Consider the following 21,444-nt stretch of genomic DNA (forward strand, 5'->3'; position numbering starts at 1 on the left):
AGGTCAGTCAATCTGGAAAATGTCAAAAACTTTGAACGTTTCTTCAAGTGCAGTCACAAAAACCATCAAGCGCTATGATGAAACTGGCTCTCATGAGGACCGCCACAGGAAAGGAAGACACAGAGTTACCTCTGCTGCAGAGGATAAGTTCATTAGAGTTACCAGCCACAGAAATAAATGCTTCACAGAATTCAAATAACAGACACATTTCAACATCAACTGTTCAGAGGAGACTGCGTGAATCAGGCCTTCATGGTCGAATTGCTGCAAAGAAACCACTACTAAAGGATACCAATAATAAGAAGAGACTTGCTTGGGCCAAGAAACATGAGCAATGGACATTAGACCGGTGGAAATCTGTCCTTTGGTCTGATGAGTCCAAATTTTAGATTGTTTGTTCCAACCACCGTGTCTTTGTGAGACGCAGAGTAGGTGAACGGATGATCTCTGCATGTGTGGTTCCCAACGTGAAGCATGGAGGAGGTGTGATGGTGTGGGGGTGCTTTGCTGGTGACACTGTCTGTGATTTATTTAGAATTCAAGGCACACTTAACCAGCATGGCTACCATAACATTCTGCAGCGATATGCCATCCCATCTGGTTTGCACTTAGTGGGCTATCATTTGTTTTTCAACAGGACAATGACCCAAAACACATCTCCAGGCTGTGTAAGGGCTATTTGATCAAGAAGGAGAGTGATGGAGTGCTGCATCAGATGACCTGGCCTCCACAATCACCCAACCTCAACCCAACTGAGATGGTTTAGGATGAGTTGTACCACAGAGTGAAGGAAAAGCAGCCAACAAGTGCTCAGCATATAACTCCTGTTAAGACTGTTGGAAAAGCATTCCTCATGAAGCTGGTTGAGAGAATGCCAAGAGTGTGCAAAGCTGTCATCAAGGCAAAGGGTGGCTACTTTGAATAATCTAAAATCTAAAAGATATTTTGATTTGTTTAACACTGTTTTGGTTACTACCTGATTCCAAAGGTGTTAATTAATAGTTTTGATGTCTTCACTATTATTCTACAATGTAGAAAATAGTAAAAATAAATAAAAACTGTACTGTATGTACTGTCAATCCCCTACAGTAAGAATCCACAATCTAGATTTAAACAATTTTATTGAAACAGTATACACAGACAATGTAGGTACAAAGGTCTTCCAATATTCCCTTTATAAAAACATACAGTATGTTTGTACAATGTAAAATACAAAGCAATATAATGTATGGACATTCATGTTGATACCTCATAAATAAAACAGTGCAATCAAGGCCCTTTAATGGATACAAGTCAGACATGCTTAGTCACTGGCTGATCAGTTCTCACAAAGCTCTTTGGTATTTCAATATAATCACATCCTTCATTTCAAATGTAACCTCATAACTCGCGGTGAGGCTCAGAACAAACAATGATAGATCAATCCTGCTGATGTCATTGTTTTATAACTGTATAGAGAGAGGAGAGTCTTTTGGAGTATATGTTTGGGTACTGGCTCAAACAGCTCAATTGATCAAAAAATAGGACAACTTTCAATTAGATTTACATAATTTAGTAGATGTTCTTATGCAGAGCTACTTACACGAGCAATTAGGGTTAAGTGCCTTGCTCAAGGGCACATCGGCATATTTTTCACCGTCGACTCAGGGATTCAAACCAGCAACCTTTTGGTAACTGGCCAAACAGTCTCAACCGCTAGGCTACCTGCTGTCCAAATGAATTACAAATGAATTTGGGGCAGTTTGGTTATCGTTCGGCAAGCATCAGGGCAGGTTGGGCATCATTCGTTCGAATGGCATCAGGCGAAGCACCTCTGGAGGAAGTGACTCATGTGGGTATAGACATGCTGATTGGCTGAACCATCAAGACCATGGTCCTTGTCCGTGTACCACTGTAGTAAAGTGATAGAAAGAAGGAATAAGCGCAGATCATGTGTTTATTGGAGAAGTGTTTTCATGGAGCAGGTTCATGGAGGTATAAAGCTGTACAACCACTGATGGTGTAGATAACTCATCTAAAATCTAAATATTTACCATAGCCTCAAAGTCCACTTGTTCCTCAACCAGAGCTTCAGAGATCTGAGCAGCTTGCTGAAAATGGACATTGTCTGAAACAAATAGAGAGATATAAATAACAATTTAACAGTATCCGATGTGCAGTGTTTTCCTATTCTCATATGATATGGTAAAGCCCCAGGAAAAGTATGCACACTGATTAGTTAACACTTTTAGCTTCCTAAACGAATGGGTTTACAAAGTCAAATGAATAGTCTAGACTCTAAACATTGCATGGTTGTTAATTACACACGTGGTGTGTTTTTAAAGAACATTCCAGAAATACTAGAGGAGGCTTCACCATCTGCTGTCCCATGGACCAGAAGGTATTGCACTGATTTGAAGTTCTTAGCTCTGGCTGTCACTGTGGAGTTCTGTAAAACACATTTACATTTAGTTGTTTCCGTGGAGAGTAACACCAGTTTGGATAACACAGGCCATAGTATAAAAGCATGTGTATAAATAGCCATTTAAAATGTTGGCTTTGGTAAACTTACTTTGTAGAATTCAAGATTTTCTGAAGGTTGATTCATGTAACGTTCTGTGTAGATTGTATCTGAAATATTGAACGTAGGGACATTTTATGGATCATTTGCAATGATTTACAATTAGATATTTAGCTAACATGTATATTATTGTAAATATATTAATAACATATCAATAACAGAATTGCATACCATAATACTCCCACTTGGAAACTGGGGCAACTGCCATTCCACATTTGAAAACTCCACTCCCAGCTCCTAGAACCATTGACGTGACATAACCTCCATAGGACTATAAAACACAATGACAGCTGATCATTTTGGCCATGAATTCAGATACGATTAGATTTCTCAAGGCACACACACAAGATTATTGCACACATGCTGCATTTCATTACGGTGCACTTGATGGTTCCAACTGATCGTATTTTCAAACCTTATGCTTTAACTTACCCAACCCCAAATTGCTATTCTGCCTTTGTCGACAAAGCCCATATTGGTGAATTCTCTGAAAGAGAAAAGTGACTTGCTGTGATTGGGAACCACCAGTACAAACACGAATTCATTTAAACGTGATGGTCAATTAAAAGGGGTTCTAATGGATCATGCCCATTGATGGTCCATGGTCTAACTCTAATCTCTACTGTCCTCAGTCAGTGAGTCATCACCGTCCCTCTGACGTGAAATAAGGGAGAGGTAAGTAATGTTGCATTCCAGCTGATCACATGTGATGTCTGATCAGTCACATCATTAGCCTGGTGGTCAGATCTGTATGTGCTTTAACCAACACCTCTGTCACATCCGTTGTCCTGCCAGACAGGAAACATTTAGCATGAAAGTGGAGATGAAGAGGAGCTGGATAAAGCACATAAAGATCTGCCCACCAGGCTATTTTGCTCATAAAGCTCAAACCATAAAAGCCTTGGAATCTCTAAATATCCATGTAGAAATATATTGTGTTGAATCATGCTATCAAAATGTCACTTTTGCAGTGTGACACAGTATAATACAAAGCAAGCTGTTTGAGTCTGTTCAACCACAGTTCAACCTTACCTTGCGGCCGTTATCTGATCTTCCACTTCATAGGTTCCCAGACGTCGGTAGATGGAGTGCATTAGCTTGTCGCCTTGGTAACCACTTCCCCTTCCATCGAAGCTGGCAACGATGACCTTCTCCGTGCTCGCCAGGTATGCGGCCCAGCCTAACCTGTAGCGGTAGTCTGCTTTCTGACTGCAAGGCCCTGCATACCTGGAACACAAAAGAGGAAGACAAACGTTATTGTTAGCGCCCAGAGTTTTCCCTGACCACTTGAGCTCACCAGAAAACACTGCAGACTTCTGAATTGAACTAGGTCAAGAAGTATTTCCTGCTCAAGTCATGTTGTCAGGATTAACTCCAAGCCCACGTTATTACTACAGGAATTCATCATCAGATAAAGTAGTATTCACAGAGGTTAATTCATTAACATTCGTACACATCAATAAGTAAGGGGTATTTCTTGGATTCATCAAATCCAGGAGGCAAGGTCATCTGGTACCAAAGATCTGTCGGGAAAAACGGAAACATCCATCAATGGATATCAAGCGAGGGATGTCCCATGGTTTTAATATCAGTTGAAAGATTAAATTGAAGTCTTTAATAGTTGAAAGCCTTACTGAATTCCCCTTGCTTGATAAAGCTGCGTTGCATGGTGGGCATGTGGATCTCAGACAGAAGGCCTTCCAAAGCCGTGTTGTCCTCAAGAACCTGCATCTCTAAACAGGACGATGAGAAGATGCACTGTGACGTTGCTTGGCTTATGTCATTTATTTCCATCACACACTAGTAAATGTAACTGGCCTACCTGAACTAGCATCCCTGTTGTCCCTGAGAGTATACAGAGGTAGTCCAGGACCTGTGGAGACAAACACATATTTAATATAGTGTATGTCCAAACAAATGATCTAGAAGCACTACTACTACAGAAAATATCATTTTAAAGTAAATATACCGGCTGGGATTTTGTTTAGGGATGTCACAGCTACAGTATTGTGATGACTTGACTGCACAAACACTGTTGGGATAGTGGGTTGTGTAGTGTGTGTGTGTGTGTGTGCTTGTATGTTGTGTGGCTGACGGACCCGAGCAGTCCATGCGGAAAAAAGAGGCATCATGGCTGAAGTAAGCTGAGTTGTATTGACACCTGTCCTCATTCAGGGTACAGGTCAGGCACTGGGTGGCGGGGGGAGTGGCTCCGAGAGTGATCCTGACACACACACAAACACAAACTACTGACATGATTCTATTGGCTACAAATATAGAGTGATAGTAAGTCATAGGTTATGCATGTTGGAAATGACTGCATGAGCATGACAGTACCAAGGCATGAAAATAAAAGAGTGATATTCTTACTTGTAAACGTTTCTCCCTCCTGGCTTGTCACCATATTGGTTGCTTGAATAGTATATGTTGTTGCTCGTCACTTTTAAAATGTCAATGACCTCCCAAGTCCCTGAGGTGACAGCTGTTGCTGTGCCCTGCAAGGATCACATACAAATATTACGAATCAAGTGTGTATCATAACCATGTCTGGGTTACTGAGAAGGTGTATGAAGAGAAGTGTACTACTTAGTACTTACACCTGCTACTTGATGAATATGTTTATAGCCGTTATTGTCACTCATCACAATGTAAAAACTGTTTTTGTCCGCCGATAATGTAGGATTAGAAGGTGAGAACTAGAAAAAACAAAGTGTATTAATGAAAAAACATAATGTATTTATTTACGGGAATAATCAATGCGTGTTACTTTGTAAATTATGTTTTTATGGCCCAGGGATAGTGTAAACATGTTTCTATTGTTGTGTTCGTATAAAGTACATACCCGTCCAATCCAACCTGTCTTGCTTGTCACGTCAAGTTTCTGAAAACACAACAAAAAAGTATATAATTTGATGGTTTATTGTAATTAATAGGAAATGTATTGTTTGTCATTCGTACAGTCTGATCCGCTCTGTGTGACATATTAGGACCCCAACAAGTTCTCTGAGGTAAGGGTGATGAGAGGACAGGGGGAGAGAGGAGGGGAGGGGAGACGAGGGCGGCGGGAAAGCGTGGGGTGGGGGGGGGTTTATGACGTACCTCTAACGCATTCTCGATCCAGGTGTTTCCGACTATGCTGAAGTCGTAGATCTGAAAGCGGAGCTCGTTCTGTTTCCTCTTCTGCCACTGGACAGCGATGCGTTCATCCGTTACCCAGGTGACTGTGGCCAAATAGTGATCACTGTAAAAAACAAACGGAAACAACACCACTTGTCTCACAGCTTACACCTAAAATAGATTTTAAAATTCCAATGCAATGCGTTTCTCTCCTACTCTGAAAAATGACAGCATTGTATATTGTATTGTGTACTACAGAGTTTCATTACCCTGCACCAATTGAAGCTGGCACAACAACTTCTGTGATGCTTGATATATTTGCAGTATCATACACAAACAGTTTCACCACTGGATTGGGAGTGCCAGGCTAGAAGATGGAGAAATAAAATGCATTTATGCAAAACAATTACGATGAAATAAAAACAAATTATGAGTCTTATAGGTTTCTTTCTTACAAGCAAGCACATCTTTAAAATGTTTTTTTTTTCATGTCTTGTTTTATAATGACTATAGACACAGTATCAATTCATTAATATGTGACAATACAGAGTATATGACTCTAATCAAATACACAGTCGTCAAGAGAGGTTTCCGAATTGGGAAATCACGGACCAATATAATTTTATGGGACAGCTTAGACCTGAACGTACCCTGAGTTGTGATAAAACAACATGTTTTTAACCCAGAGGCCTTATGGTCCAGAGTCCAGTTCCCTTATCAACTGCCTCAGAACCTCATGCCAGTAATGACCTACTCCAGCACACTTTTTAGATACACATCAAATATACATAAAGTGTTATCTTACCTTAGGATAGGGGAAAATGACAGTGTCAGGATACTGTTCCTTCCCATACCAGGAATACTCTATGTTTTGGACCAGAGTGTCGTTAAACTCAGCATAGGCCAGATACTTCCCTCCAGGTGACCACCAAATTGCCTCGCAAGAAGAGAACATTTCCTCTAACGAAACAATCAAAAAACACTGTTAGGCCTACATCAGGATGGCACATCTATTTTGTGTGTTGTGTTTGCCTGTGTGGCTTAAACTGTTCACAGACTTCTGTGTTGTCAAAAGAGAAACGTGTTCACTAGGGACTGTATAATCACATTTTACACAATTCACATCACAGTGCTGACTAATATCTACTAGTTATAGTAAGAGGAATGTAAGATTCACAGTTGCCTTATTGTATGTAATGCTTACCCTCATACACCCAATCTGGGATGCCATTTAAAATGTTGTTGTGTTTTCCGTTGGAGGTCACCTGTATGGCCTTAGCAGTAGGGCTGGTCTTCACATAGACATCATTTTCCCACACAAAGGCCTGCATGTGAGAGGAACAAAGATATGGAGATAAGTCTTAATGACTCGAGTTCCTCTTTAAACATGGTATAACACTGTAATATGCACACTAGTGTGGAATGTCTTTTGGTTGTCCTAGTAACCTGCAATATTATGTTTAGAGTAACAGTAACCTATTACATGTTGTCAATAAGTTATTTATTTGGAGCGTGATGAAAATGCGATCTTTGAGCATTCCAGCTTTGAACTGAAGACAAACAAAAGTGCATGTTGAATTGTTGGGTCAGTCCTATTGATGATGAGTGTTTGGAGGACGTGTTGAATTGACAGCATATGGTGGCTGACCCATAAGAGTGTAATGGGTCAGCCACCAGAAAAGCATAGTATATAAACAAGTCCAATGGCTTTTAACCTACCATTTTGTTCCCTGTTGGCGCCCATGCAAACAAATGGACTTGGTGAGGAATGTCTGGTGTACTGAGAAATGTCCTAAAATGAGAATAAATAAAAACTAACAGTATTAATATCTTTGAGTTTGACAAAACACAATTTACAGTTCATTCGGAAAGTATTCAGACCCCTTGACTTTTTCTACATTTTGTTAACGTTACAGCCTTATTCTAAAATGGATTAAATAGGATGCGCCTGAGCTCAATTTCGAGTCTCAGCAAAGGCTCTGAATACTTACGTAAATAAGGTATTTATGTTTTTTATTCGTAATAAAGATTTCTAAACCGGTTTTCGTATCGTCATTATGGGATATTGTGTGTAGATTGATGAGGAACATTTTTTATTTAATCCATTTTAAAATAAGGCTGTAACGTAACAAAATGTGGAAAAAGGGAAAGGGTCTGAATACTTTCCGAATGCACTGTAAATGCGTCCCTATAAATAACTTGCAGGAAACAATACATTTTATGGCCCTCATCAGTTCCTCTGTTTGTTGAGTATTGGTGACCATTTCCTGCACTAGCCCCATGAATAAAATGAAACTCCCTATGTTCTCTACACTGCATATGTAATTCTCAAAGTCAAAGGGATATTGAAGATGTGTGTATAGTACACATTTGCAGATAAGAACAGTTGAAAGAGACTTACGAGTCTGCCAAATCATAGAGAGAATATGAAGCTGTGAAGGAGTGTCTCCATATCTGTTGAAATAAATGAAGCAAATTATAATTAGGAATTTGATTAGTAGCACGGATCAATTACTTATATACATTCAATTAGATTTTAAACTTTATTTATCCCTGCAGGGCAATTACTTTGGGCACATACGTCTGATTCTGCAACAACAACCACACCACAATGACATACCACACATAGCTGCTTCACAGCAGGATAGCACAACAGCAACAAATCATTAAATATCACAATACATTACCTTAGTCCAATTGCTCTTGAAAGCAACATATCTTTTATCAGCAGACACTACATAATCAGAGGCAGCCACTTGATCCTGTTTTTCAACAAAAAAAGGAGCTGTGTTATACATGACACAAACACTCCTTCCTTCACCATACTTACTTCCAAATATGCACAGACAGACACAGACAGACAGACAGACAGACAGACAGACAGACAGACAGACAGACAGACAGACAGACAGACAGACAGACAGACAGACAGACAGACAGACAGACAGACAGACAGACAGACAGACAGACAGACAGACAGACAGACAGACACACACACACACACACAAGGGGTATCTTACAAATGTGATGCTGCTCAGGAATTCTGAGTTGTTTCCTGTAATCAGGTTGTGAAGGAAGACTGAACCGTCTTTTTGATGCAGATACTCATGGTCTATGGGGAGGGGAAAGAAGAGAGGAGTTTAATAATAACGAACTAACTGAAATATCAGCACTGTTGCTACTCAGGTCTCTGCCTAGCACTGATGATTTAACATAAAGCCAAAGTGTGCCATTTAAATAGATGCAGTACATAGGCCTAGTATTGCTTTTTATTGTTTCTTATCATTTTGTAATGGGAACATTGCGTTGTTGACTTATATCTAAACATGCATCCTACCAGGGAGCGAGTTGTCACGCCCTAACCATAGAGAGCCCTCTGGGTTCTCTATGGTGTATAGGTCAGAGTGTGACTCGGGGGTGTTCTTGTCGTTATAGTTATATGTTGGTGTTTTAGTATGGTTCCCAATTAGAGGCAGCTGTTTATCGTTGTCTCTAATTGGGGATCATATTTAAGTTGTCATTTGTTCCCACCTGATTTATGGGATATTGTTTTGTGTGAGTGCATTCAGCACCACGTAGTTCACGTTCGTTGTATGTTTATTGTTTTTTGTTTAAGTTTTCACTGCAAATAAAGATGTGGAACTCAACACACGCTGCGCCTTGGTCCGTCCATTATCACGACCGTGACAAGAGTGTTGTGTAATACATCCCAGGCACACAATTACTGACTGGATTAAACGTAACAGCCATCCACTCATTTACATACAGTTGATTGATTAGGCTTCCAGGGTGTTTTACCTGAGATCCAGCGCATGTTGTAGGATCTGGCCCTGATGGAACTATTGAAGACATCACTGAGAGTGAATGTCCTCTGAGCCTTCACTTTTTCCTCTGAAACATGGGGCTCAAAGTTAGCATTCACTTATTTCTTGTACTATACTCTATACTAGGAGGAATGTACCAGTGAAAACGACAGCAAGTCATAGGCTACTATAATGACTCATAAGACCACAATGCATTTACACATGATTAAACAGGGTCTTGATAAAAAATAGATATGGATCATGGGAGGAGGACTATAAGATTGTAACAGATAACAATGTAAGATCAATATACATTTGACTGGGTTTGTAGAGCTGCTATAACTGAGGTAAATGTGCTAGTAGGCTACACAAATGTGGTTACTGCATAGAAGATGTGATATTGCAACAAGGTCCTGCATTTCTAAAGCAATAAAGCACTAGGTCTACATGTTTGTATGGCACGTGGATTATTTAAAAGTGTTTAATTTATGCAGTGTTCTGTTACAATAATACAATATTATTATCCAGTGTATGCAATGTTCTATTGTAGTAATAAAATACTTATTCTGAACAGTTTTTTTTTTTTACAGTTATGGTAGGCTACAATTTAATGGGTCACTGAAAGCAGCTGAAAGTGGAACCACTCACCGTTCAGATATATTGCTGTGGGCACTGCTATCAAGATGATGACGACAGCAAGCCCCAAAAGTCCCAACACCACCTTACCTATGGAATTCTGTCAAAGGTGAATAGAATGACGGGAAGAAAGTTATGAAATAAATCGTTTTTTTGAGGTATCTAGATTTGCGACACTTATTCATCAACGAAATGTTATGTTGTATTATAATCAAATGATTGTCATTGAGTTAAGTTTACCATCCTGCCGATTTGAAGGTGGTGAATCCGTTTATATTCAAAATGACATTGACAGTAAACACGTTACCCACTAAACTGTTGAAGTGTAAATGCTGCAAAATAAAGTTCTGCGCAAGATAATTTCTGTTAAATATTATCTCAACGTTGGTTATAAAGCTGGGGCAATAAAATTCCGAAGTCCAAGGTAAAGCTCGTGAAGTTTGAACGTGTCTATTATTTTCCCCAGCGCCTGTTTTTGTGGAGAAGTTTTTGCTTACTTACTGACTAATCTATTGTCGGATTGCATCCATACACAACTTTCATACACAATGAAACCATCCACTTTGTGGTCGAACCGTTGTAGAACAAGAATAGCCTTTAACACGCAAATTCAATAGGCATCCAATTTTTTTACGTGGAAATCCAGACACTGAATTTACAGTATTTAATTATTTTATAATTCCATTCAATCTGAATTAGGCATAAATGTTTTATCTCCCTTTTTTGAAGGGAATTGTTTGGGCATTTTGTAAGGCATACGTCCTTGTGAGGGCAGGGTAGTCACATATGACTTGAGTGAATATCGACAATAAACTGACGTCTCATGTCTCATTGCTAATGGTATAAAAACAATGTAGCCTAATTCAGGGCTGCATTGGATGACACTGACGTCACAGTTGGGCGACATCTAACGCTCTAGCATCTCCCTGCACGTTGGGTCAAAGATGATCACTACTCTACACTACTCATGGCTATAAATTATATTTATAGACGTCATTAATGATCTTACTACTTGGGGTTCAGGTCAGGTTCCTCTCTTTAAGCCGCGTGGGATCTCAACAGACTTGTGAAAACAAATACCGGCCTACATTCAGACACAGTATATGTGAGAACCAAATGAGTGGATATTAAGTGTAATTTAGTTACTTTTTATTGGTTGCTTTCTTATTAACATTTGTCTTTAGATTAATTGAATTGTGACAGTAAGCTGTAACTCAACCAAAGGTGGTGGAATGATTCTCAAAGCTTAATTCCAATTTCTGTGGTGATGTAATAATGCCTTTACTTCAAGGTCAACAACAAAGCCCCCTCTATTTTATTCTCAAGGGTTTTATGACGTTGTCATCACATCTGATTTTTACATGACTCACAATTATGATCATGATGTCAGAGGTCCCAGCTTGTGAATTTATGCTTTTGGTTATCGGCGGATTCAACCAGTTTCTCTGCGTAGGACTTACTCCATCTCATGAACTTTGTATACAAGGCTACAAAAATAGATAGGGAATACGTTAACTTATACAACATGTCAACAGACAGACAAACAAGCAATTTTACAAGAAAAAGCAAAAAAAAGCTTTTGTTTTTCACACTGCAAAAGCTCTTTATTGAGAGAGAGAGAGAGAGAGAGGCATACTTATATAGCTGTCTTGATGAGTAAGGATACAGTAACATGGGTTGAAAAGTTCCATAACTAGTGGAAGGGTCACTGATGAGTCCATAAGTGATGCGCATCAGAAGATAAAGACTAAAAGCCAGTTAACAGCTTAACAAATATCAGTTTCTTTTTTTTATTGACCTGAGCACTAGCAGCCTTTGCTGCTCTCGTTCTCTCAGACCGGACTTCCTATGCAAACAAATGGATCACTCTCTTTTTGCCTGATGCAGTATAGTTTGAGGAGCATTACACCGTGGATCTTTCCATTTACAGTATCTACACTCAGATTCACGGTTAAGGCTAATGAAATTGTTTCCAGGTGTCACTTTGAACACGTTTTAGGTTTTATTGGAGTTCCTGGAATGAGAGAGGGGAGGAGGGGTTAATAGTGGAGTACAGTGAGCACTATGGCGCAACATCATACCATAAAGCCATGGTTGATACTGGTGATTTTTCCTCTGGCTGTTCTGTCCTTGGTTTTTACAACACATAGTCCCTGTTTCCTATAGCTTCCTATTGTCCCTTGAATAGAAGGAAAACTGGGTCATTTGAAGGTACACTGTGATCACAGGAGGTTGGTGGCACCTTAATTGGGGAGGGCGGGCTCGTGGTAATAGCCAGAGCAGTATCAATGGAATGGTATCAAATACATCCATATGGTTTCCACACATTTACTCAGTACTTTGTTAAAGCCCCTTTGGCAGCGATTACAGCCTCGAGTCTACTTGGGTATCAAATCAAATGTATTTCTAAAGCCTTTTTTACATCAGCTGATGTCACAAAGTGCTATACAGAAACCCTGCCTAAAACCCTAAACAGAATGCAATGCAGATGTAGAAGCACAGTGGCTAGGAAAAACTCCCTAGAAAGGCCAGAACCTAGGAAGTAACCTAGAGAGGAACCAGGCTCTGAGGGGTGGCCAGTCCTCTTCTGGCTGTGCCGGGTTGAGATTATAACAGTACATGGCCAAGATGTTCAAACGTTCATAGACGGCCAGCAGGGTCAAATAATAATAATCACAGTGGTTGTAGAGGGTGCAACAGGTCAGCACCTCAGGAGTAAATGTCAGTTGGCTTTTCATAGCCGGCATTCAGAGTTAGAGACAGCAGGTGCGGTAGAGAGAGTCGAAAACAGCAGGGTAGAACGTCCGGTCACACCAGGGTAAGCCTACACGAAACACAGCCCTTATTTTAAGTATTTCTAAATCCCCTATGGGAAAAATGAATGGTGGAAAAACAATTGGAACATTTTTTGTTTGACCGCTAGGTTTTATGGGTATTAAGACTCATACTGTGGTACTCTATAGTCTGTGTAAACCTCTTTATATGTTGGCATGTCTGATACCTGTAGAAATGCTTTAAAGATGGACTATGCAGAAATCGCTCTGCCATGGCTGGTTGCAAAAATTCTAATAGCTTGCCTAATTTCAGTTTATGTGACAAAACACCCAATTATAGTGTAAGGAATCATCGTACCATCTAAACCAAAAATATTGTATTTCTGCTGTTTCAAGCTGGTGTACGAAACCGAAAGTAAAAGACGTAAAAACAAACGTAAGCACGGGAAGCATAGAAACAGCGCACATAGAAGATATCTACCGGTTCTTAGACTTGCTTTCAATGAGCATGACAGACCTATAAGTCACATCTCTGTGACTTTGGTCAGGTCGCCCAAAAAGTTACATATTGCATGCAGGTTTATTATGTGTTTTATTCTAGTCAAATGTGATGTAGTACTATTATGTTTTTGTGATACAATTTTCTCAAAAGTAATCTCTTGTGAGGATTGTCAACTTTGAAAAGTGTGAAGTTTCTGGTTTTAGTAGCCTAATGAAATGGCCTTAAAAGTTACATCTTGGGTACCCTCTTGTGGTGACTATTGACTATTGTGTGAAGAAGATAGTGGTGTCTTATTGGTGAATGTAAATGCTTATTCATTATAGGCCAGTCAGCCCTTGTACATTTTAGATCAGATTATTGTGCAGGAAAAATATAAATATCTGATAGCTTTTCCTATTTTTACTTGCCTTATTCAAGACAACCTCACAATCTACACAATCTTAATTTCATTTATTGGATGTTGACATAATACAGCATTATTGGCTTCAATAAGAATATGTTTAACTCTATCAAGGTCTATTTCTGAGTGATGGTTGGTTGGAGCCGGTGAACAAGAACATTCCTCTTTGGATGACTTCTATTCTATTCTATTCTATTCTATTCGAATGGCCAGCAGGCCTACCTACTAGTCAGCAGAGTACCAAGAATGCTGCTGAAGCTAATTGAATGCTATGAGCTTCCTCATTGGCTATCTTCACTATCAGTCGATTAGCCAATTCGGACTTCCGCCTTCTCGCAACACTTTATCGGAAATTATGGTTTCCACTAGATAGCACAGCCACAAAGTCAAAGTTGTCGCTATCGTAAGAAAACAAAAAAAATCCAAATTCGATTTGTGATCTTAATTTAAGGTTAGGGTTATGCATAAGGTTAGCAGTGTGCTTAAGATTGTGGTTAAGATTAAGTTTAGGTATAAAATCACATTTTAAGAAGATACATTGTACAAATGGGCGGGTTTCTGATATTGTGGCTGTAGTAACTTGTGACGACCGGAAATTATGTACATGTTACGTTGTCGCAGTGCATTTCAAGTGAGGAGTTCGGGTTTGGGTTACATTTACTGTCATCGAAACATTTCAGTGCATCGAATCGTTTTGTGCCAATTCTTTATAGTGTACAAATGGCTTATCCAGGATATGGCGGGGTGAGTAAACGCTTCGTGTGTTATTTTGACTGATTTTTACAGAAGTCTACATAAATCAGGAGTTTGGCCTATTCCATTTCCGATATTGGGAGGGCTCAGATAAGACTCCTAAAATGTATCTTTGTTATGAAACATTGGAACACGGTCCGTTGTAAGTGCAATCGTTTCAAAGTATCGACATTAAAAGGTTTCGCATGTTTCTAGGCACAGTCATTTTGGCAAGTAGCTGTTAGGCTACATCTTGGTTGTGACAGAAAAGTTGATATTGCCCTCAGTTTTAGTTACTTAGTTTAGTCACTAGTTCCAGTTTTGATAAATAGTTATTGACCCCCTCGATGAACTCGGAGGGGACTGTGGATCTGTCTCCCTGTGCGTTCGTACATTAGTCACACACGATATCTCAGACAGCTTTGGGTCGATTTTGATGAAACGTGGCTGAATGAATCGTCTTGTCATTGTGATCCGGAATGTACAAAATTACACTTATTGGCCCAAGGTGGGAGCTTAAGTAATGAACTGAAATGTGTTAGTCACTCACGATTTCTCAATTGGCCGAAGGGTGGCACTGCATCATTCCTGGGGGAGGACATGTTTACTGTTTCCTTGTTTATTTTGGAGTAATGTTAACAATTGAATTTGGCCAACTGGTATTTTGTCAGTCTTTAGAAGCACTTAATGCTGTAGTTTCAAATCACCCTATGTAAATGCTAACTAAGTAGGTGGCTATTTAGGCTAGCTAGTTACAGTAGCCTAACTGTAGTTAGTAGCCTAGCCTTGCTACATACACTGTTTCATCCCGTCTAGCATGGCCCACAGCTCAACCTCTCCCATTTGGCGAAATTTAATGTTTGTTCTTCCGCTGTCATGGTCACTGCATTGACCTAGGATATATTTCCACACCTACAGTAGCCCCGAGAACCCAAGTCGGGGTAGGCTCATACCCAGACCTTGAGTTCTCAATTGAACATATGGACTGCAGGATCAATTAACTACAATCACAATGCTCTGTTTTAAACATTTTAGGAACATTAATAATCCTTGCTTGCAATACGGTTTTGGAAACCTTTGGAACTTAACTTTCACATCGGGAGAAAGAATCTTTAAAATCCAAAAGATACACTTATTGTGTGCAGTTTAGCAAAGTTTTACCTGGCAGAATTTAAGGGTACAAAACTTCCTCCCCAGTTATGCTCAATTGCAGATTTTTGAAGTGGAAATTGGAGGTGAGGAAGTGTAGTCTCGGTTGGAGTCGGTGTTCTTGAAAATACAGCCTGGTAAAATGTTCCTAAACTGCGTACCGTAAGTGTAAATTTTGTATATGAAATTATTTCTCACTTTTATGAAAGTTAAGTTCCAAATGTGTACAGAACTGTCACGTGCGAGGGGTATTTGCATTTAGACAGAACATTTGGCCAGCGTTGGAGCGTCGGGCATTTTCCGCACAAGGTTAAAGGGGATTTTCAGTGGCGGAATGGAATTGGAGTCATGGTCTAGTCCACACCCTGCTAATATTGTCTGTGAAAATATCCCCTCACTACATTTAGAAATAGGTCCACAACCTGCTAATATTGACAGTGAAAATATTTTGAAATAGGAAACTGGAAAGAATGCGCATGACTCAATTATAAACAATCACCTGACTATATCGTATAAGTATGACTGTACTCTCTGAGGAAGACGTCATGTCCAAACGTCAGTAATAGCATACCTGTTTGCTTCCCATCAAGGCATCGGGCCTTAGTGTAAGAACATCTACAGTGCCTTCAGAAAGTATTCATGCCCCTTGACTTATTCCACATGTTGGTGTTACAGCCTGAATTCAAAATGGATTAAATTATACTTTTTTTTTCACCAATCTACACACAATACACCATAACGACAAAGTAAAAAACATTTACATAAGTATTCACACCCGAGTCAGTACTTTGTAGAAGCACCTTTGGCGGTGATAACAGCGTGTCTTTTTGGGTAAGCCTCTAAGAGCTTTGCACATCTGGATTGTAAAGTATTTGCCCATAATTTTTCACAAATTATTCAAGCACTGTCAAGTGAATTGTTGATCATTGCTAGACAGCCATTTTCTAGTCTTGCCATAGATTTTCAAGCTGATTTTAGGTTAAAACAGTAACTAGGCCACTCGGGAACATTAAATGTCATCTTGGTAAGTAACTTCAGTGTAGATTTGGCCTTGTTTTAGGTTATTGTCCTGCTGAAAGGTGAATTCTGTTGGAAAGCAGATATTTTTTACACATCTACTGATTCGTGCCCTTCTTTGCGAAGCATTTAAAAACCTCCCTGGTCTTTGTTGCTGAATATGTGCTTGAAATTCATTACTTGATTGAGGGACCTTACCGATACTTGTATGTGTGGGGTACAGATATGGGGTAGTTATTCAGAAATCAAGTTAACCACTATTTATTGAACAAGGAATGAGTCAATGCAACTTATTGTGATTTTTTTGTTTGTTTGTTTTTTAAGCATATTTTTACTTCTGAACTTATTTAGGCTTGCCATAACAAAGGTGTTGAATACCTATTGACTCAAGACATTTCAGCTTTACATTTTTTATTAATTTCAAACATTTTCTACAAACAAAATTCCACTTTGTCATTAAGGGGTATTGTGTGTTGGATCAGTGACACACAATCTCAATTTAATCGATGTTAAATTCAGACTGTAACACAGAAATTTGGAAAAAGTAAAGGGGTGTGAATTCTTTCTGAAGGCACTGTATATAGCTGCTTGTTTGTTGAGTGCTCCAATCTATTTAATATTGAATTAGTCATTTTTGGGAAGTTTTCCTTAAGCCCTGTTACCTGAGGACTGTACTCTCCTTTTCCTGTCAGTATGGAGGACCAATGCAAGGCATGCAACTCCAGGGTATGCCCATGCAGGGTGGACCCATGGGAGGCCCACCCCAGGCAGGCTACCCCCAGAATGGTGGAGGCTACCCTGGGACCTTTTCTGCTCCTCCTCAGCAGCCTCTTAATGACCCCATGTGGGGGTACTTTACTACCATAGCAGGACAGGTGAGTGATCAATGCTTTTCATTTAAATTCATGATCATGGGTACAGTAAATACTGGCATCCCGAGTGGCGCAGCGGCCTAAGGCACTGCATCGGGTTCGATCCCAGGCGGTGTCACAACCGGCCGTGACCGGGAGTCCCACAGGACGGCGCACAATTTGGCCCAGCGTTGTCCGGGTAAGGAAGGCCAGGGGGGCTTTACTTGGCTCACCACGCTCTAGCGACTACCTTTGGCAGGCCGGGCGCCTGCAGGCTGACTTCCTCCGACACATTGGTGCAGCTGGCTTCTGGGTTAAGCCGGTGAGTGTTAAGAAGCCCGGCTTGGTGGGTCATGTTTCAGAGGACGCATGACTCGACCTTCGCCTCTCCCGAGCCCATTGGGGAGTTGCAGCGATGAGACAAGATTGTACTTGGATCCTAATTGGATATCATGAGAAAAAGGGGGTAAAATACAACAACAAAAAATAATGCAACCTTACTGGTACATGCATAATACGGTGATGTCATGGTTACACCACAAAGTGGTCTCAAGACATTCGTCTTTTTTAAATGAAATTCACTGCACAGTAATAAGTTGTTGTTGGAGAGTAATCTTACAGGAATATTCCTCTGTGCAGGATGGTGAGATTGATGCAGAGGAGCTTCAGAGGTGTCTTACACAGACTGGTATCAGTGGCACCTACAATCGTAAGTTCACACCCAGTCCCATGATCAAGGTTCACTTTGTGGTCATAAATGATCCGATTATGTTGTGTGTTTTATGATTTGAGTATCCCGCGTTAATATAGTCTTTACAAAGATTTGTCACAGGTTTTCTGACTGGTATTGTCTTTGTGATTATGGTATCTCTTCTCCAACAGCCTTCAGTTTGGAGACATGTAGAATCATGATCGCAATGCTGGATGTATCCTTTCTATATCAATGAATCTGTTGGACTGGGTCTCTGTCCAGTGTCGTTGAAGTTCGTTTGGTATTGCACTTTGATTCTTTGACTTGCTGGTGAAAAATGAATGGCAGTCATAAATGTTAATGAACTAATAAACCTAATGTGTCAGTGCCGAGTTCATCCTTCTCTTTTAACAGGTGAAAAAGCTTTGAGCAGTAGGTGGCTTGGGATGATTCATTTTAATTCCCCTAAATTACTTCCTGGCTGCAGTATATTTCACACTTATACAAGGCCTAGTCTACTGGGTCCCATTCAGTATGCCTTTGCCAATGAATTTGCAAGATGAAACTTGCCTCATGCTTCAGTCGCGTCATGCCTGTAGCTCCATTTTCAGAGGTAGTCCTGTTTCTCTCTGTACAGTAATAGACTTTACAACAAGGATGTACAACAGTCAGCATTTGCCATTTGGGATGTTCTATATAATGTATTTTCAGATTCAGCACATGATACGATGTGGAAGTGGGCTGTATTGAGAAGGAGGGTTATTTATGGAATTGATTCAGTCGCAGAAAGGTCTGGTTCTCCCACAACATTTACCACAACTCATCATATCCTGTGTGAGACCAGTTCACATGGCCGTTTTTTAGTTTCTTACCTAACGAACAAAGTTAACCCTTAACTAACCTCCCACCAGAGAGACATGACCGGAAAGCTGGGCTTCAATGAGTTCAAGGAGCTGTTTGCTGCCCTGAGTAGCTGGAAGCAGAACTTCATGATGTTCGACCAGGACCGGAGTGGCACGGTGGAACCCCATGAGATGACCCAGTCCATCTCCGCTATGGGTGAGTCAGCGCTCTGCTAGGCTAATGATATGGGGCAGTCCATTCTGATAGGATGACGACATGGGATAGTCCATTCTGCCATCCGAAGAGGGGCAGCGTTCCAGAGCCTGGTTCAGATGCAGCATCCAAAAGGGGTTGGGAGGTTTGACTTCTTTAAATGATTTCTACCATTGATGACAGACTACTACAATGATTATAATTCTGGTGTAGCTGGAGATAATTGCAAGGTATTGGTCCGGGAGTCTCTTCTTGATACAAAGTAGATGGACAATAGGCAAAGGCTGGTGTTTATGATCGTCAACTAAATGCAGTGGTCACTATGGATGCATCCTAATACCATGTTGGCTTGTGACTAATTGAATGCATGCTGTGCTCTCTTACTACAGGCTACAGGATCAGCCCACAAGCTCTGAACGCTGTCATCAAACGCTACAGCAAGGCTGGCCGGATCTACTTTGACGACTATGTGGCATGTGCTGTGAAGCTTCGCGCCCTCACAGGTAAGCTGCTGACTTGGAGGCTGCCAATTAAGATGTTTAACTTCAGTTTTTTATTTTTTATTAAACAGCATTTCACATTTCTTCACAATCCAGAGCTATGGGTTTCGTTATAAAATCAATTCTGTCATTCACTAAACTTTTACTCATTCCAATCCATTATCTTTTGAGGTGTAATCTGTCTTGTTTTGTCCTGGTCTCTTCTGTGTATGTACATTCGTAGGCTCATTAACACAGTGAGTGTCTCGCTGGGTTATTGTTGTCCAATGAATGGCATTCAGATTTCACCACAGTACACCATCTTTACTATGCATCTCCACAGAGAGCTTCAGGAGGAGAGACCAGATGCAGCAGGGGGCTGTCAACTTCCAATACGATGACGTAAGTGTGCAATTCAGGGCCGTGTTCAGTAGGCACAAAACGGAAGAAAACACTTTGAAACGGGGAGGTACTATCTGAACACGTATTTATTGTTTTTTGTTTCATTTTGAAACATTAGTACGCCCTGATGAACACAGCCCGGTTTTCCTCTCTCTCATTCCCCAGCCTGTACTGACATGCAAGTTATAGTAATTACATCAAAATTAGCCAATTTCCTCTTGATTTTCCTCCTGCAGTTTATCCTGTGTACAATGTCCATCTGACTGGTGTGGTCCGGCCCATCCCGTGCTGGAGTCCGAGAGGGGTGCTTCAACCGGCAGTCTGGGGCTCGCTGACCACTTCCCCTAAATAATGGGAAGGCGCCAATCAATATTAGCCAATTGTTCTTAGGTTGAGTCCCATAACCAACTTAAAATGGGGAAGGAGGTTACAACAGAAACTGTTTGCTTGCCATAATGTCTGCCTTTCTTGTACACTCTGCAGGAATGTGCAGATTTGGCAGATATCATATAGCGTGTTTCTAAATGTATCTGCTTGTTGTAAAATCTGTTGCTAACTGACAGTGGTAGATTTGAATAAAGAAAGGGATAGCAAAGATGTTACTGATTTTTATGATGATTACTTTTGTGCCATTACAATCTCAGATCATACGGTTTCCATATTCATCACTGTATATGTTCTGTTTTTATTACCACTATTGTTTTATAACCACTATATAGGTGTGAAGTTTTACATTAAACACATTTTAAAGTATACCTATATAATATTTTTATTACAAATATACAGTTATGCTGGCTTTGCCTTTTGTTTAAGGTAACTATATATGATTTGAATAAAATGTGGCCTAACATGATAAACAAATGAATCAAACATGGCATCCACAAAAACAAGTGGTAAACATGCACTGTTATTCCTTTGCAAAGAAAAGCATTCATTAACTACCATTAACAATGACAACGTCTACAATTTTGTGATAGGTTGCATTTTCATAGTCCAGGATGAAATATTTATCAGACATGTTAAGTGCTTCATGACCGTTGGGGCATTCAGTGATATTGGTGTTATTCACAACACAATAAACTCAGTTTGTAGTCAGAATGTGTTCTGTTTATTCATTTATACAATTGCACAAATGGTTTTCATCAATATATGTACACAATATATTACATTTCTTTAAATACAGTATATTCAAGGACAAACATTCATATTAGCTGTTAAGTGTTGCATTGTATAAAATACAGTGGCAAACATTTAAAAAATGCATAAAAACAATTG

At 40.0% G+C, this 21,444-nt stretch overlaps 2 protein-coding genes across 2 annotated transcripts; one reads left to right on the forward strand and one right to left on the reverse strand.

The window, feature by feature from the left end:
- Positions 1 to 1,104: 1,104 nt before the first annotated feature.
- On the reverse strand, positions 1,105 to 10,632 carry LOC106575296 (dipeptidyl peptidase 4). Its single transcript, XM_014151735.3, has 25 exons — positions 10,357 to 10,632; positions 10,129 to 10,216; positions 9,476 to 9,568; positions 8,698 to 8,789; positions 8,365 to 8,439; positions 8,079 to 8,131; positions 7,397 to 7,469; positions 6,882 to 7,002; positions 6,483 to 6,637; positions 5,947 to 6,044; positions 5,660 to 5,801; positions 5,403 to 5,441; positions 5,158 to 5,256; positions 4,931 to 5,055; positions 4,660 to 4,784; positions 4,383 to 4,433; positions 4,195 to 4,293; positions 4,014 to 4,083; positions 3,593 to 3,787; positions 2,993 to 3,047; positions 2,732 to 2,831; positions 2,552 to 2,610; positions 2,356 to 2,428; positions 2,034 to 2,107; positions 1,105 to 1,891 (listed from the first exon to the last, which is right to left on the reverse strand). Exons 1-25 carry the CDS (start codon positions 10,357 to 10,359, stop codon positions 1,799 to 1,801), a joined length of 2,250 nt encoding a protein of 749 aa, XP_014007210.3. The 5' UTR covers positions 10,360 to 10,632; the 3' UTR covers positions 1,105 to 1,798.
- A 3,700-nt stretch (positions 10,633 to 14,332) lies between these two features.
- On the forward strand, positions 14,333 to 21,267 carry LOC106575298 (grancalcin). Its single transcript, XM_014151742.3, has 8 exons — positions 14,333 to 14,536; positions 17,383 to 17,565; positions 18,181 to 18,250; positions 18,424 to 18,467; positions 19,144 to 19,291; positions 19,678 to 19,791; positions 20,111 to 20,169; positions 20,406 to 21,267. The coding sequence occupies exons 1-8, from the start codon at positions 14,513 to 14,515 to the stop codon at positions 20,430 to 20,432; spliced, it is 669 nt and encodes a 222-aa protein (XP_014007217.1). The 5' UTR covers positions 14,333 to 14,512; the 3' UTR covers positions 20,433 to 21,267.
- Positions 21,268 to 21,444: the final 177 nt, after the last annotated feature.

The sequence above is a fragment of the Salmo salar genome, chromosome 17 (genome assembly GCF_965601325.2).
Source record: "Salmo salar chromosome 17, fSalSal1, whole genome shotgun sequence".
Lineage (NCBI taxonomy): Eukaryota > Metazoa > Chordata > Actinopteri > Salmoniformes > Salmonidae > Salmo > Salmo salar.

What these genes read in the sequence shown, in the direction of transcription:
- LOC106575298 (XM_014151742.3), top strand. Translation starts at nt 14,513, where the DNA reads ATGGCTTATCCAGGATATGGCGGG. An exon ending in TATCAGTGGCACCTACAATC is followed by an intron (nt 18,251 to 18,423) that starts GTAAGTTCACAC and finishes CTTCTCCAACAG; the next exon opens with CCTTCAGTTTGGAGACATGT. An exon ending in GAAGCTTCGCGCCCTCACAG is followed by an intron (nt 19,792 to 20,110) that starts GTAAGCTGCTGA and finishes GCATCTCCACAG; the next exon opens with AGAGCTTCAGGAGGAGAGAC.
- LOC106575296 (XM_014151735.3), bottom strand. An exon ending in CAACATGCGCTGGATCTCAG is followed by an intron (nt 8,790 to 9,475) that starts GTAAAACACCCT and finishes CCCTCCCCATAG; the next exon opens with ACCATGAGTATCTGCATCAA. An exon ending in TCATTTTCCCCTATCCTAAG is followed by an intron (nt 6,045 to 6,482) that starts GTAAGATAACAC and finishes TCCATCTTCTAG; the next exon opens with CCTGGCACTCCCAATCCAGT.